At 41.7% G+C, this 16,567-nt stretch overlaps 1 protein-coding gene across 1 annotated transcript; it reads right to left on the bottom strand.

The window, feature by feature from the left end:
- Positions 1-2,005: 2,005 nt before the first annotated feature.
- LOC134111793 (cytidine monophosphate-N-acetylneuraminic acid hydroxylase-like) lies at positions 2,006-10,910 on the bottom strand. Its single transcript, XM_062560372.1, has 14 exons — positions 10,627-10,910; positions 10,444-10,535; positions 10,058-10,167; positions 8,712-8,902; positions 8,109-8,189; positions 7,947-8,013; positions 7,705-7,786; positions 7,477-7,614; positions 6,887-7,022; positions 6,510-6,653; positions 4,924-5,098; positions 3,998-4,114; positions 3,470-3,585; positions 2,006-3,119 (listed from the first exon to the last, which is right to left on the bottom strand). The coding sequence occupies exons 1-14, from the start codon at positions 10,830-10,832 to the stop codon at positions 2,990-2,992; spliced, it is 1,785 nt and encodes a 594-aa protein (XP_062416356.1). The 5' UTR covers positions 10,833-10,910; the 3' UTR covers positions 2,006-2,989.
- Between the last annotated feature and the right edge of the window lie 5,657 nt (positions 10,911-16,567).

The raw sequence follows: 16,567 nt of genomic DNA, 5'->3' as shown, positions 1-16,567 counted from the left end.
GGTCATAACATATTATATTCGTATTTATATTTCTACATTTTTCCCGTTTTTTTCCCCACACTTTGTATATGCTAACAAGTTGTAAGCAGTTCCTACAGTGATTTCCTTCAGGTTCCCTTCATTCATAAGTAAAGGCTCAAAAATCTTTTCAAGAATAAAAAAATGAATTCATTCATAGATTTTTAGATCCATGAAACCTTTCCTACTCTATCATCTTGCAACTTCTTATGTCCACCGGTATTTCTAGAGAAAACGCAGACTTCTATCGTGGCAAAGTATCTTTCCTCAAACAAATGTTTACCATTTTATTACATTACATGTCATTTAGCTGATGCTTTTATCCAAAGTGACTTACAATAAGTAAGTTTTACGTGCATAAGCACTTGCATTAACTATTAATTAAGTACCTAAATGAGGTTAATTAAAGTATAGATGACATCACGTGGTTATCACATGGGTTGTCGTCATACTCCGTTTTGAATACATAATTCCCTCCAAGTTTCCCGCCGGACACCTTATCTGCAAGGACTTCCTGTCCCACCCACATTCTCGTGTCGCTTCCGGGTGGCCCAACAAGCGTCTACTAGCAAGCCGTCGTTATCTTAACGCTGTAAACAAAAGTTAGAAAACGGTTAAGCTTCCACAACACGTGAAACGAAAAGACATGCATATCAAAACAGGTAGGTTTTTACAACTTTCTGATGTATCTTACCAAAATCCCTCACTTTCAGAGGCGATTTTGTTGTCCTGTCGATGGTGTTAGCAAGTATGCAAATATTAAAGTTAATGTTAGCTATCATCGGTGCTGGCTCGCAGCTTTTGCTGTCTTTTTAGCGGCCAACACAGCTCACTAGTCACAGGATGTTATTTTATCAAAACAATACTGATATATAACGTGTTGTGTTCAATTGAGCGTGTAGTCAGGGACTGGTATACAGTCGGCCAGTTTTTCTCACCGATTCGGGCCGGGTGTTTCCTTTTTGTCATCGTTTTGGCGTGTTCGATCTCAACTTGTGACCACTCCAGTTCAGTAACCACACAAAGTACCCGTCAACATGTCTAGGTTGTCGTGTGTCATATGGACAGAAAATGACCACGCAAGTAGTAATCTAAATACACCCAACGTTAGTTCGTGAACGACATACACGCCGTTGTGTAACATGGGTACGCCATCACTAACGGTGGTTTGGTGACGGGGATTGGACGCTTTTGCAGTATGATTAACTCGACGTGTTTTTTAAAAGACCACCACAGTGTTAAAGGGGAGTGTGACCACTGATCTGTGGTGTTCTTTGTAACTTGTTTCTGGGATGCATGGAATGTGGATATTGGTGTTCAAACCCGCTGTGGCTCAGAGGAAAAGTCAAACAACATGTGGCGTTGTTCAAGTTCTCCACACAATCTTTGCATTTTTATTAATCAGAAGAATCCATATTCATTATATAGGTAATAGTCCTCTAGCCAAATTGACAATTGTATATTGAATATATCGGAATGCATAAAACGATTGCAGAGTGTACAACTGTGTTCATTGTGTAAACTTCAACGCAGTAGAAATGCAACTTAGAAATAAATCAGCCAAGCAACACATGGAAGGTTGATCTAAAACCTTTGTCGGCCTATATATTTTCAAGACATATTCTTTCTCCACTGTCATTTATACTAGCATGGGTGGATTATTGCTTCTGTAATTTTGCGTCGCCACCTGCTTTTGGTTTCTCATGCAGTGCCTCAAGCCAGAGATGGGGACTCGAGTTTGAGACTCGGACTCGAGTGCGACTCGAGTCGCACACACGGTGACTTCCGACTCGACTTGAGACTCGTCCTCGAAAGACTTCAGACTCGACTCGGACATGAGCTTTGGCACTCGTGAGCATCTCTGCTAAGAATATCCAAAAGAAGAAAATGACAAAACAAAAAGCTCAGACAAAAAATAACATCTCCTCCATGTTATCAGCATAAAGCTCATAGAAGTGGCTAAGGCCTAAGGTTTATCACTGCATATGTACATTTGAGAATATAAGCAATTAAGACAAAAAGTAAGTGATTAATCATTAAATTTATTACTGAAGCTACTGAATACATAAATGATTGATTATACATTATACAAAAAACATATAACCTATATCCCCTTTCAATAAAACTAGACTAGGAGAATTATGAACTCAAATCTGGTGGAAATTTGTGGATTGAAGCCTTGTGAGAAATCAAAAGTATCTTGAACTCGCTTTATGATTAAGTATTTATTACTAACTGGAATATAGAAAAATGAAAAAGAATACAGAAATTAACACAAGCCGTAAGTACAGACAGAAGTCAAATGACTACAATTCAGCTGAAAGGGGAAACATTGTTCCTTCTGCCTCGGAGGAGCAGGAAGATCTGGCACAAGGGAGAGGGGGGACATGTGTTCTATGCCGTTACTGGCGCCAAGTCAATCACCAACACAAAACAGGTAACATAACTGGATATAGATCAGTCAAGGCATCCGTTGGCCCCTCTGTTTAGACAGGAGGCTATTGTAAACTCGGACATGTCACAGGTTTCCCAAAAAAGGTCACTCCACAATCCTGAGAATCTCACCATATGCCGTTCACCAAATTCTCCCCCAACAAAATCATTTCAGAAAAATCACACTCCAATCCCCAATTTAAAAATAAAAATCCTTCATTTCCTGAGAATGTAATTAGCCATAAAACACCTCAGGTCTCATTTATTATAGTCAAATTCCTCTATGTGTAATATATGTGGCAATAAATGGCTTCTGATTCTGATTAAACAGTATAGGATCCCTACTAGATGTTTACAAATGCTTGACAAGATATAATCAATCAAAAGAAACATTAGACTTCTTCTTACTTACATGGATAATTGATTACAGAGTAGCACACAAATTATGTCCAGTTCTAGATTAAATTAGACAAACCCATTAAAAAAATTTCAGGCCAGTAATAGAAGACAAATAATCCCCAGAACACACTTCTGTCTTTCAAGACATTACACAATTAGCTCCTTGGCTCCCAGCTGCTGTGTCAGGCTGCTGGAGGGAAATCTCCTGCAGGAACTGGTCCCAGTCTGGCCTGTGAACTGGGAGCTGCGTCTGGAAGTGGTTCCAGAACCTGGAGACCGACGAGACAGATTCAATTTGAGGATATTTTAAAAATCAGAGCAAGAGTAAACATAAGAAATGAAAAAATCATTATTAGTTTACCAAGACTCTTAAGATTTCATATTCATGATGCATTTCAAATTTCAAATGAAGTGAAGAAGCAAAATAACTAGAAGTGTAAGCACGAAGAGAGCTGTTCCATTATCATTTGAACAGAACAATGAGGGCAGCGCCGAAGTATATTTTTCATTATAACATAACTCTGATCAAATAATGAAGCTTAATGCTGTTGTGGCACATTTCTGAAGTTGTTTGCTGTTTGTCAATGAACTTGATGTTTTGATATTTAAGTGACTGTACTTGTGGTGGTAGACATCCGGGTCTCTGTGAATGCGGTTCTGGAAGCCGATGTACAGATCATCCCAGAGAAGACCCTGCTGTACCACGTGTCTCATCACACCAATCCTGTTTTTAATCTTGAAGGAAGAAACCACGATACATCCTGGTTAGTACTGTGTCAAAGGAAGAAGCTTCTCAATTAACTCTTTGAAAGACTATAAGCAAGATATTCATCAAATCCTTTTTTCTAAAGATAGAGAGACTTGTATCCATAGCATTATGAGTGCTGGAGAACTTCTAGCTTTATCGATTATCATTCTGCTGTGAGGAAAAAAAATATCATGTATGTTTTTTTTTAAAGAGGCAGTATGTCAGAGAGAAGAGGCATAGTAATAAAAGCACAGATCTGTCTTTGTTATAAGTGTGAAATGTCAACAGACATGGCCAAGCTTCTCCTTCAGTTACCATGGTGAAGTCACCAGATTGATTATAAGTTATTCCACCTCTCTCGTTCCCTCAGTAAGCGGTGTTGTCTAGATGGACTCTCACCTCTATGTAGGCATGCTCCCGCGCAGGTCTCTTTGTGGGGAACGTCAGATCCAAGAAGTCCACCAGGTAGTCACTGCCATCAGCATGGGGCTCAAAGCCGTCATCTGTCTCAATCATCTTCAATATATACATGTTAGGACATTTGCTTTTAATCAAACACATTCATTTAAAAAAAAGTAACAAAAAGAGAGTAAAGAAGGGTCAGCCAGTGGGACCAGTTCATGAAAAACCTGATGCTCACAGAGCTAGAAGAAAAAAGGGATGAGGAAACCGAGCAGAGCGCTACAAATCTTAGTGTAACATGATTTCACCCCCACATGTGGCTTCATGGCCCAGTTAGCCTGGATCCACCACTTTGGTCCAGAAAGAAATAGTTCACCAACTATTAGATTCAAGATTTCTACAGAATTGTGCAGATGCATGGTGTTGATGCAAGAAGTGGTGTGTAGGGTCTCAACAAAATGATTCTTTTTTAGCTTCACCATCACATTCAAATATTTAAATGGGTTCCTTATTTCATCTCTGAATGATTACAGAATCAAAGACATTCCTATGAGAGAGGAATAATAACTTCTTGGAGATGATGTGTCAAACCCAGAGGTCAGGGTGACCAGATCTCCATTTGAGGTTTTGTGAGGTATTAAGTGTTGGTAATGTGTGAGGTCAAGACAAGGTGAAGAAAGAAGGAGGAAACGGTGTGACAGGTAGTAAGCCCAGACCAGAGGCATGGCTTGTAAAGGTCACTGGCTGGAATTGAACCAGCAATGTTGTAGTTACAGCAGGCTAAAAGACTCTTGCACATCACAACTCTTAAAAACACCAGAATCAAGTGTATCAGACCACATTCTTATGCCACAGGGCTCAGGAAAGAGAGTGCACAAGAGAGGTCCCAGAAAGGTCCGAGAAGATCTGTCAAGTGTATTTACCCTCACAACAAGGTTGTAGTTTTGGAAGCCTGCCCAGGTGTAATAAAACCGGGTCCAGCTTTGATGTTTAAATATCTCACTGCTGATTGCTCTGTTCAGTTCATCCACATACAGATCCAAATCCCAACTGTCCTTGTAGATTTTGGTACTGTCTGAGGGATTGATGATGGCCCCACTGTGTTTGGTCACGAGTTAAAGGAAATATTCACAAGAAAATGAAATGAAACGTATTAGTCTCTATGTATTTGCATTATAAACGCTAATTTCAATTTGCACGTTTTTGTAGTTTAACCTTCATTACTGTGGGTAATAAAACCATTGACACCAAGTTGTCTTCTCTTTTCCTAAGCCCTGCCCTCCTTAGTTACTAAATCTGTTAAGTTTACCAATTGCCAAATGCATTGATTCAAGAAAAAAGCTAATTTCCTGCTAGAAAATGTAAATTATTCTTGTTGAAAACACTATCTAGCAGAGGTGTGGACTCGAGTCATGTGACTTGGACTCGAGTCAGACTCGAGTCATGAATTTGATGACTTGAGACTCGACTCGACAAAACGTACAAAGACTTGCAACTCGACTTGGACTTGAACACCGATGACTCGTGACTTGACTTGGACTCGAGAAGACTTGCTACTTCCCATGAAAACTGGGGGAAAACATTTTCACACCACCGCGCCGCTCTGGTTATCTGCATCTGTCAAAAAAATGTGCGCCCCCTGTATGCAGAGAGCGCGCGCTGCCTGCACGACATCCAATCACTGCAGTCCATTTGACCGTATCAACGAGACAGCTCGTTCATGGTTACAAAATACGGGATTTTTGAACCCGGATTCAGACTCCGATGGAAATCCTCGTCAACATTATGTCAACATCCGTTTTAAAGTAGTGTAATGAGCTGAGTTAAAGTTATTAGTTAATCAGTTATGCAGATGTTGCATGTGTTCACGTTATGCACTGTTACCAGCTGTAGTTACGCGAGACAACCCGAGTTTTGGGGGGCCGTGTATGCGGAAGTGTTCGTTCGGCGTGGTGACGGCCAACAGTGACCGAAGTTGAGTTGTTTTATATAAATAAATGCAGCGGAGTTGCAAGCCAGTCATCGCCTCCTTATTTACGCTGCAGCATTGGGGTGAGCGTTACAGTACTATAACACAGTCACAGTCGATCCACCATTACCCTTCCCTTCGTAGTCTAGGTCTGTGAGGCAGCGCCCAGGGTTCCCCGTCCCCACTATAATAAAAGGACTCGAAATGACTCGAAACTAAAATGGTACGACTTGTGACTCGACTTGAGACTTGTTGGCTGTGACTTGTGACTCGACTTGGGACTTGATTCGTCTTTGACTCGACTTGACTCGGGACTCGAGGGCAATGACTTGAGACTTGCTTGTGACTTGCCTAACAGTGACTTGTTCCCACCTCTGCTATCTAGTATCAGATAGTATCTGCTGTAGCTTGCTACCTAACTGGGCTGGATGGGCTTATTCTAACCTGTAACCTTAGCGCAGTGCATGATCCGAGTGGGGCCTCAGAGTACCAGCCCGTTTGGATGGGCCCAGTCTGCAGACTGCTTGAGGGCTTGTGTACCTGTTAGTGGGGTCTCTCAGAGCCAGGCCAAGGTCCAGCACAGCGCCTGGCTTGGGCGTCCATGTCCTGATGCCTGGTGCAGACTTATTGATGAGAGCATTGAGGTCCTCGGGATTGTTCTTAACATTTGTTTCCCTGATGTATCTGGACACACACACACACACATAAAGTAGAGACGGACAAACGACAACTGCTACCCAGGAATACCACTAAGCAAGGTGCAGGTTTATTCCAAGATAAACTGCATATCAACTTTGATAAAGCTAAAAGAAATAGCAGGGAAATATAAAGGTCATTTATTCTAATTCATCCTTGCTGTACATTGTATTATCTGCTGATCTTGTACAGATCCCGGCCAAACCCTCTGAACAAAGTACCTGTCTGATGGATGGGCCTCCACAAAGAAACCAGCGAACGGGCAGTAAATTGCCGGCTGCAGGGACTTCACCAGCAGAGCTTTGTAATTCAGCAACTTCTTCCTTTCGTTCTTGATAAACTCTGCCTTCCAGGAGTCTGGGCATGTACACAAAGATGTTTGTGTTACTATCTATAATGTCAGCAGGAGGGTCCTTACTGACATTGGATGTAGTGCACCTGTAGTTGGTAATGTTTTTTTGTTTGTATTTCAGTTAAAACATAAACTGCAAATATCAAAACTTATGTTTAATTGTGTGAACAATATAACATGAAACAGGGAATAACCAATGTGTAGTCTATGACTAGCATGATCCGATTTTAGAAATAAAAAGCAAAATCTTTCATGAAGAGTTAAATATTCATCAAGCTACTTGGGTTTAAATGATGGAACTTTAAACCCGTCACAAAATGTGCATAAAAATGGTCACTAAAGCTGTAAGTTTAAATCTTACATAGGACCATCACTTTCTCTGTTCGTGGTTCCAGTTCAAACTACAGTACATTTAGGTTGCCGAGAGGAGACTTTCCCAAACACTGACTTGAGCCTCACCACTGTATTTCCCGCCACAGAAAGTCATGGGGAATCCAGATGCCCCCCCAGCAAAGTCGCTCATCATCAAGTCCACATTTTGTGGTAACCTTCCCCCGTTTGGCCTCGTGCAGTCCACAGTGTTCAGGATCATGTGACCTGCAACAAATGCATTTAACAATTTAATTGCATGTATGTTTCAGGCGGCAACTGGTATTCAATACACAAAAAACATTGAAAAGCACGCACCTTTGTATTCAACAATGATACAAGTGTCCATTTCAGGGTGCACTCCATCCATGAGGATCATAAACCTCAGGTCTTCGTCAATCTGTTTGAGGCCAATGGTTAGGCAATGGAAATCACAATGTTAGTATTGTAATTATTAGTATGTCACAAGATTTCAGTGAAGCATTTTTTATTTTTTATTGAATTATAACACTTCATAAAATGTTCTAATCGTTTAGTGAAATGTGAGCAGCAGTGATTACATTATTCCAGACACCAAAAGGAACAACATGGATGTTTGTCAGCTTGACTTGGCTTTGCTCCATATACCTGTTGCATCAAGACCAAGAGAGACAGGTCAAAAAATAATTACCAATCTGTTTTAGAATAAAATGGATTCAACTTTGCTTGATCCTTTTACTAACCAAAAGACCGGTCTGGATGTGTCACCAACATAAATTGGGATATCAGGTCTCCGCTCTGACAAGACTTTCAGCGTTGGGTAACTAAAAAAGTAAAAAGGGCAATATACAATATTTAAAAAAAATATTATTACTGAATATTATTCACCTTAAAAGTTGAATGTAATTCCCAAAACACTACCAACCCGCTTACACAAGCAAACCCCTAACTGCTCAGGGGGCCGTCCTATGAGGCAACCCTGTTACTCTGATGTCTTTCCGGAAATGAATCCATGTTTATAGGTTTTGTTTGTACATGTGTGTATTTTACGTGACTGCTTGTAAGGCATGCTGGAAACTTTTTCCAAGAAGGGCCTTACCATCAACAAGATGAGAGAAGAAGACTTAGAAGAAGTCACCACCTTGACTTAGCTCAAAAGTGCTATCGGCAAAGATGCAACAATTACATATGCATTCAAACCTTTATTGGCATTGCTAAAAACATTTTGTTACATAAAGGCCCATGTTTTAAACACTAACAGAACAAGAGGTGGATTTTAAACTTGTTCCTCTAGATTATTTTTGTCATGTGTCGTCTTTGCAGAGGAAGAAACAGCCAAAGTCTACCTGAGGTGGTCGGAGTGCATATGGCTGATGTAAATGAGGTCAGCTGCACACAGTCTGTCCAGGGAGTCTGCTGGAGGCTCATGGAGAAGCCACCAGCCTCTGGCAAATGCAGGACCCTTCAGCCACGGGTCGAACATGAACCGCCTCTGTCCCAGCTTCAGCTCCATGCAGGCGTGGGTCAGGTACGTCACCTGAGTGGGAAGTTAGAAATTGTGTCGTGTCACAAAAGACAAATCTGACAACCCTGATTAACTGACGTACTCTAAATTAGATGAGCAACTGGAAGCAAGACAGCCGAGTGAGGCAAATATCTTGAGTATTGCACCACATGAACTGTGTTAAAACATGAAGAACTGTGTGTACTAGTTATAAGATGAAGACAAACTATGTATGCTGTTATATTCACTCTTTGAGGCATAAAGCCAAATGTTTCTACATAGAATGTATTGGGATGTGAAGGAGAGATAAGACAGAGAGGGGTTTCAGGTTACCGCAACAGATTCACACCTGGACGTGAAGAGGATGAACCAGGAGGAGATACTTTGAAGGAGAAGCCGATGACATTCAAATGCACACAAAAGACAACCCCTCCCCCCCCCCCCCTCCCCCGCCGGGAGTTTTCAAAAGGACCAAACCGGGGGAAGAACTGTTTTTTCCTGCAGCCGCTGTGATGTCACCTTTGACTTGGTCAGAGAATTCTCTATTTCGCGAAATATATCACTATTCACATTGTATTCCTTATGACTTTGTTTAGTTATTAAATACTGTTGGATTTTTAACTTGAGCCAGTTGACTCTTTTGAGTCATCGTTTCCGGCCAGGAGGAGAACAAAGGAGTGTGATCTCCCTCGAGGGGCTTCCAGAACCTCAATATATATATATACACACACATATAAATGCCACCATGTAGCAGCGCACCCGACCCCATCGCTTTCCCCCCCAGGTGGTGAGAGAGTAGGTGGGTGCCGCGTCACTTCTTCGGGGTACTCCCGGCCAGACTTACATATACCCATGTACACGTTAACATGGTAATGTCATATTATTATGATCCCGGAGGATTAAGTGCGCAATACAATACTTTTAAATAATGATACATGATATTGCTCATAACAATGAGATTACTTGATTCAAAATTGTAGTTGTCCAGCAGTAATAAGGATATATACAGAATATTTATTTATATAAGAGGTATTCAGTTATTTGCAGTCTGCCTCCATACCAGTAGGCCTAATTAAAATAAATGGATTGAAACTTTCACTTTTTCTCCATAGATTTTTATGTATGAATGTACATTTTTATATTGTAAATTGTGTAAAGAGTAGATATTAGGAACAGCAGGATACATACTTTCACCTCTCCATCCTGGAGCTGCAGAGGGTCTCGAGGGTCAGTCAGCCAGGGGTCAACGGGGCTCAACTCAATCAACTGAAGGGCCCCATCTTCAGAAAGCTCTACCTCTGTAAGTGACAGATTATAATTGCTGAGCTGGATATCTAGCAGGCAGATACAATATTGTGATGTGTATACAATATTATACTTTTTGTGGTCCAATTTCACAAACCTTCAAGAACCAGAACATAAACAGGAAAAGCAAGCTTTATATGTAATCTGTATTCTAACAGGAAGGGTGCTTGGATGGTCTCCACTATCTAACATTCAGAACTCTTTGGTGTAACAGTAATGAAATAAGCAGCCCAAAAAAAATAAAAAATATGATTTTAGCACAGACTCACCAAGCTCATCTTGCAAAAAGCTGTCTGGTGGATTCACATATTTCATTGTGGACACATTTAACTTCCAGTTGTGCTTAGTGCACTTTACAGTCCTGTTGAAACAGAGCAGCCCGTCAGTACAGAAAGGTTCCTTTAAAACATCACATTTCACATTGTGTGCCAATTCTGCCAAATTGCTCTCACGTGCCACCCAGGTCTTCGATGTCTTTGATAAACATCCCTCCCTGGTGTTTGCATTGGTTCTTGCACGCTTTGAAGCCATTGTCGGACTTGAATATGATGTAACATTTCCCGTCCTGTGGGTTTTTCTTGAAGTTGACTCCTTCTTTGAGTGAGCAAACTGTTTCAGCACCCAGTGAGAGCACCACCTTTGCTCTTTGAGAGGTCATTTCTCCTGAATATAGGACATTTTACAGAACAATTTAAACACTTTACCACAGAAATGTTAGCACAAAACACTAACACAGAATATACACGTGTGGTCCACCACCATTTTACCAATCATAATGGAAATAAATGTGTTTACAGGATGTACAAATTAAGAGAATTTGAAACTTTTTATGTACATATAACTCTTCTAAATGCTTCATTTGTATAACCAGTTTATTAATTGCAAGTGCTGAGATGGCCATGGCCGTGGTATGAGAGTCGAAGTGTTTCACACTTATAAGATGTCGCCAGCGTCCTGGCTGTAGAGACTCAACAAGGTGGTCAAGGTTTCTGTTGACACCACCGATAACTGAACTTGGGTATAAGAACTGCCTCGTTCTGTTAGGGCGCATGGAGGTTCTTGACAGTCTGCAGAGCACGTAGCTGTTGTGACCTTTCTTCCCTTGCAAGGAAATAAACGGAGAAAGACATATTTGACTCAGAGCCTTTGTTTCTTACTTCACGATTGTCTGTGCAAAATCTTCCACCACAGCTTACATCTTTATATGACTGAGCAGGAAAAACAAGTTATGGCAAGGCTGGGTGTGGAGAAACCAAGAACAGGTTTGGTGAATTTGCTTAATTTGAGTCATTTTTTCCAACCATTTTTTGCAAGCTGACATAACATGCATTGTTGAACAGCCAAGTGCTATCTTCAGCTTGGATACTGGATAGGTGGAGATTGAAATTGTAACACTGCAAAATGGCCTCCACCATAAAACCATCAGGCTGTGCCAAACTTATAGGGCTTTGTGGATACAGAAAAGTACAGTTGTATGCACAGCTATGACGTTATGGTTCTTTTGTTTGAATCAGCCATTTACTGATTATACACCACATTGGCAAACAGTATGCAATGCCAGGCTTCGGACTAACAGACATATACAAAGAAAGAGATCACTAAAAACACCAAACAACAAAACAATACAAAAATATTGCAAAATAATGTGTAAAAATGTGTCCAAAAAGTGTAAGACATGTTAGGATTTGTTGAAAATGCTTCGGATTTGATTGTTAGTAGCAATGTATACATAAAAGAGATGTGACACCTCTGACTTTCAAATGTTGAAACACATTAACATGAATAAATGTTGCATGTTTACATATCTGTGTTTCCTATTATTGTTGTGGACATTTTGTTAAAAAATATTGAGTGGAACAATAGACATTGACATACAGTGACATGTTGTTATTGTTACTATTAGAATGTGATCTATGCCACTTATTCTGGAAGTTTGTTTCAAACAAGTAGCCCCAGTTTTAGAACGGTTGGTGGCACTTGTGGAACAAGTCGGGGAACAGGCTGACCGCAACAAGTGAGCTGTGGTTGTGTCTGTCGTGTCTGTCGTGACAAAAACACGTTGCAACGAGCTTAAAAATATCTACTTACTAGGAAAGCTGTACACTCTGTTTTAATATGATTGTTTCATGTGTTGGTTGTATTGCTGTATCTGTGTTCATGTGCCAAATGCGCTGGTGTTGTGTATTTGAGTAGCCTACCATGTAAAGCACTATATGAATAAAATGTATTATTATTTAGAGTAGGCTACTTTGCCTTAAAAGTGAGCAGAGGGAATTAATGTTCCTCTGAAAATTCACCCTAGTCCTAATTTCAAACCCTTTCATACCCAAGTTTTACAAGATGCACAAATCTCTATAAGCGGTGTCTGATTCTAAATATCTTTACAATTTAATGTTCATACAGAAAAAACAAGACTGCAAAAGATCCTCGTAACAGGTCTCGATAAAATATTTAAAAACATTTTGCAGGCTGGTGCCTTAACAGTTTGCAAATGGTGTACAAATGACCTACAAAATGCTCACCTATTGTATGTAAAACTAATTTGTCTGGCACTGGGGGGGGGGGGGGGGGGGGCTTCACCCCAGCTGAGAATTTTTTTTAAACCAAGGAAGGCCTGTGATGGAAGGAATTCATATGAGGGGCCGTTTAGGACTTAACTACTGAGACACTCTCACACACACTACTGAGACACTCTCACACACACTACTGAGACACTCTCACACACTCTACTGAGACAGTCAACACTCACACACACTACTGAGACACTCTCACACACACTATTGAGACACTCTCACACACACTATTGAGACACTCATGCCATCTCACTAGTGTGCGTGAGAGCATCTCACTATTGAACATGAGAGAATCTCAGTATACAGTGTGAGAGCATCTCAGTATACAGTGTGAGAGAATCTCAGTTACACCGGAAGGCATCTCAGTTACACCGGAAGGCGGAAGCAAAGAGCGCTGATTTTGAACAGCGCAATGCGCCAATCATACGCCCTTCCTTCATATGCCTTGAAGTCTGCGGTCGCCCGTCCAAGTTTATAAATACTACCATATTCAAGGGACGGAATGTCATTTTAGGACGTTTTCAGGCGAGAAATTAGGTGTTTAAGCAACATTTCTGCGGGCGGTTTGTTAACATTCAGCCATCGTAAAAAATTCCATGGAGGATGTCGGAGACGTGAGGCGTAGTTAGCGGGACCACCTGATGCCCCCAGCACCGGGCGGTCAGCCTCATCTCACGCCGCAGACAGCAGCCTGTTCTCGGCCAGACTTCTGTGAAGGTCCAGGCCCCCCGAGACCCTGAGGCCCGGTCGCCAACCCGGCAGGCCCCCTGAGGCCCGGTCGCCGACCTGGCAGGCCCCCCGAGACCCTGAGGCCCGGTCGCCGACCCGGCAGGCCCCCCGAGACCCTGAGGTCCGCCGGTCATCCCGGCCGGAGGAATCCGACACCGTGCCGCCGACCTTTGGAGTCCCCTGGGCGGCCGGGGGTTGTCGGGTTCCCCGCCCTCCCTCCCTTGTCTGTTTTTCTAGGTTCCACCCTCCTTTAGGACCGTCTGGAATTCGATCCTTAAGGGGGGGGTTCTGTCACGGTTTGGCCTCGCTTCCTGTTTTAGTTTGAAGTTTCATGTCTCTTGTGGTCCTGGGTTAACTTCACTTCCTGCCTTGTCTTGTGATTGCGTGATAGTCTCCACCTGTGTCCAATCACCTGCACCTCCCTTGTGTATTTAAGCCCTGTGTGCCTGTTGTCCCTTGTCGCGTCATTGTCAAATGTCTCCCGTGGTTGGAGCACGTCGGTTTTGGTTTTTGTTTTTGGAATAAAGAGCACCTCTCGTGGAAGACCTTGCGTTTGAGTCCTGCTTCCGCCTGCACCTCCACGCCTACGTGACAGTTGTGACCTTTCTTCCCTTGCAAGGAAATAAACGGAGAAAGACATATTTGACTCAGAGCCTTTGTTTCTTCACGATTGTCTGTGCAAAATCTTCCACCACAGCTTACATCTTTATATGACTGAGCAGGAAAAACAAGTTATGGCAAGGCTGGGTGTGGAGAAACCAAGAACAGGTTTGGTGACTTTGCTTTATTTTAGTCATTTTTTTCCAACCATTTTTTGCAAGCTGACATAACATGCATTGTTGAACAGCCAAGTGCTATCTTCAGCTTGGATACTGGATAGGTGGAGATTGAAATTGTAACACTGCAAAATGGCCTCCACCATAAAACCATCAGGCTGTGCCAAACTTATAGGGCTTTGTGGATACAGAAAAGTACAGTTGTATGCACAGCTATGACGTTATGGTTCATTTGTTTGAATCAGCCATTTACTGATTATACACCACATTGGCAAACAGTATGCAATGCCAGGCTTCGGACTAACAGACATATACAAAGAAAGAGATCACTAAAAACACCAAACAACAAAACAATACAAAAATATTGCGAAAAAATGTGTCCAAAAAGTGTAAGACATGTTAGGATTTGTTGAAAATGCTTCGGATTTGATTGTTAGTAGCAATGTATACATAAAAGAGATGTGACACCTCTGACTTTCAAATGTTGAAACACATTAACATGAATAAATGTTGCATGTTTACATATCTGTGTTTCCTATTATTGTTGTGGACATTTTGTTAAAAAATATTGAGTGGAACAATAGACATTGACATACAGTGACATGTTGTTATTGTTACTATTAGAATGTGATCTATGCCACTTATTCTGGAAGTTTGTTTCAAACAAGTAGCCCCAGTTTTAGAACGGTTGGTGGCACTTGTGGAACAAGTCGGGGAACAGGCTGACCGCACGCAACAAGTGAGCTGTGGTTGTGTCTGTCGTGTCTGTCGTGTCTGTCGTGACAAAAACACGTTGCAAAGAGCTTTTTGCCATCAGGGGGGTATTGCACAAAAGTAGAATAAATAAATCGGGGCTAAGTGATAAAACCCCGCTTGACTTAATGTGACCTGCTTGTCGCGGCTTAATCGGTTGCACGTTTGCCGAGCCGGGATGAGAAGTCGATTCAGGTGCACATAGCTGGGATAAGTGCACGTCTGCAGCTATAGACAACGGTATCGATCACGGATTTACTGATGCAGAAAGTGAGAAGACGCCGCGCGCAGCATATTTCTCACCCGCTGATCAGCAACTGATGATGGAAATATATGAGGAGGTGACGCAAATAATGTACAATATGCAAAACAGGAATAGGGCAGCTGAGAGAAAAAGCCCGGCAGACAATCATGGACCAACTGAATGCGTAACGATTTAAAAATATCTACTTACTAGGAAAGCTGTACACTCTGTTTTAATATGATTGTTTCATGTGTTGGTTGTATTGCTGTATCTGTGTTCATGTGCCAAATGCGCTGGTGTTGTGTATTTGAGTAGCCTACCATGTAAAGCACTATATGAATAAAATGTATTATTATTTAGAGTAGGCTACTTTGCCTTAAAAGTGAGCAGAGGGAATTAATGTTCCTCTGAAAATTCACCCTAGTCCTAATTTCAAACCCTTTCATACCCAAGTTTTACAAGATGCACAAATCTCTATAAGCGGTGTCTGATTCTAAATATCTTTACAATTTAATGTTCATACAGAAAAAACAAGACTGCAAAAGATCCTCGTAACAGGTCTCGATAAAATATTTAAAAACATTTTGCAGGCTGGTGCCTTAACAGTTTGCAAATGGTGTACAAATGACGTACAAAATGCTCACCTATTGTATGTAAAACTAATTTGTCTGGCGCTGGGGGGGGGGGGGGGGGGGGCTTCACCCCAGCTGAAGATTTTTTTAAAACCAAGGAAGGCCTGTGATGGAAGGAATTCATATGAGGGGCCGTTTAGGACTTAACTACTGAGACACTCTCACACACACTACTGAGACACTCAACACTCTCACACACACTACTGAGACACTCTCACACACTCTACTGAGACACTCAACACTCACACACACTACTGAGACACTCTCACACACTCTACTGAGACAGTCAACACTCACATACTCCACTGAGAAACTCAACACTTACACACACTACTGAGACACTCTCACACACACTATTGAGACACTCATGCCATCTCACTAGTGTGCGTGAGAGCATCTCACTATTGAACATGAGAGAATCTCAGTATACAGTGTGAGAGAATCTCAGTATACAGTGTGAGAGAATCTCAGTTACACCGGAAGGCATCTCAGTTACACCAATCATACGCCCTTCCTTCATATATCTATATATCCTTCCTAGTTATACTATCCTATATATAACCACTACGGAAAAGTGGATCGAAGCGGAGCATTTCACGGACGTCTGGCCGAGAACAGGCTGCTGTCTGCGGCGTGAGATGAGGCTGACCGCCCGGTGCTGGGGGCATCAGGTGGTCCCGCTAACT

This window comes from Pungitius pungitius, chromosome 2, assembly GCF_949316345.1.
Source record: "Pungitius pungitius chromosome 2, fPunPun2.1, whole genome shotgun sequence".
Taxonomy (NCBI): domain Eukaryota; kingdom Metazoa; phylum Chordata; class Actinopteri; order Perciformes; family Gasterosteidae; genus Pungitius; species Pungitius pungitius.
The sequence above is the reverse complement of the archived record's forward strand: the minus strand, read 5'-3'. Positions and strand labels throughout refer to the sequence as shown.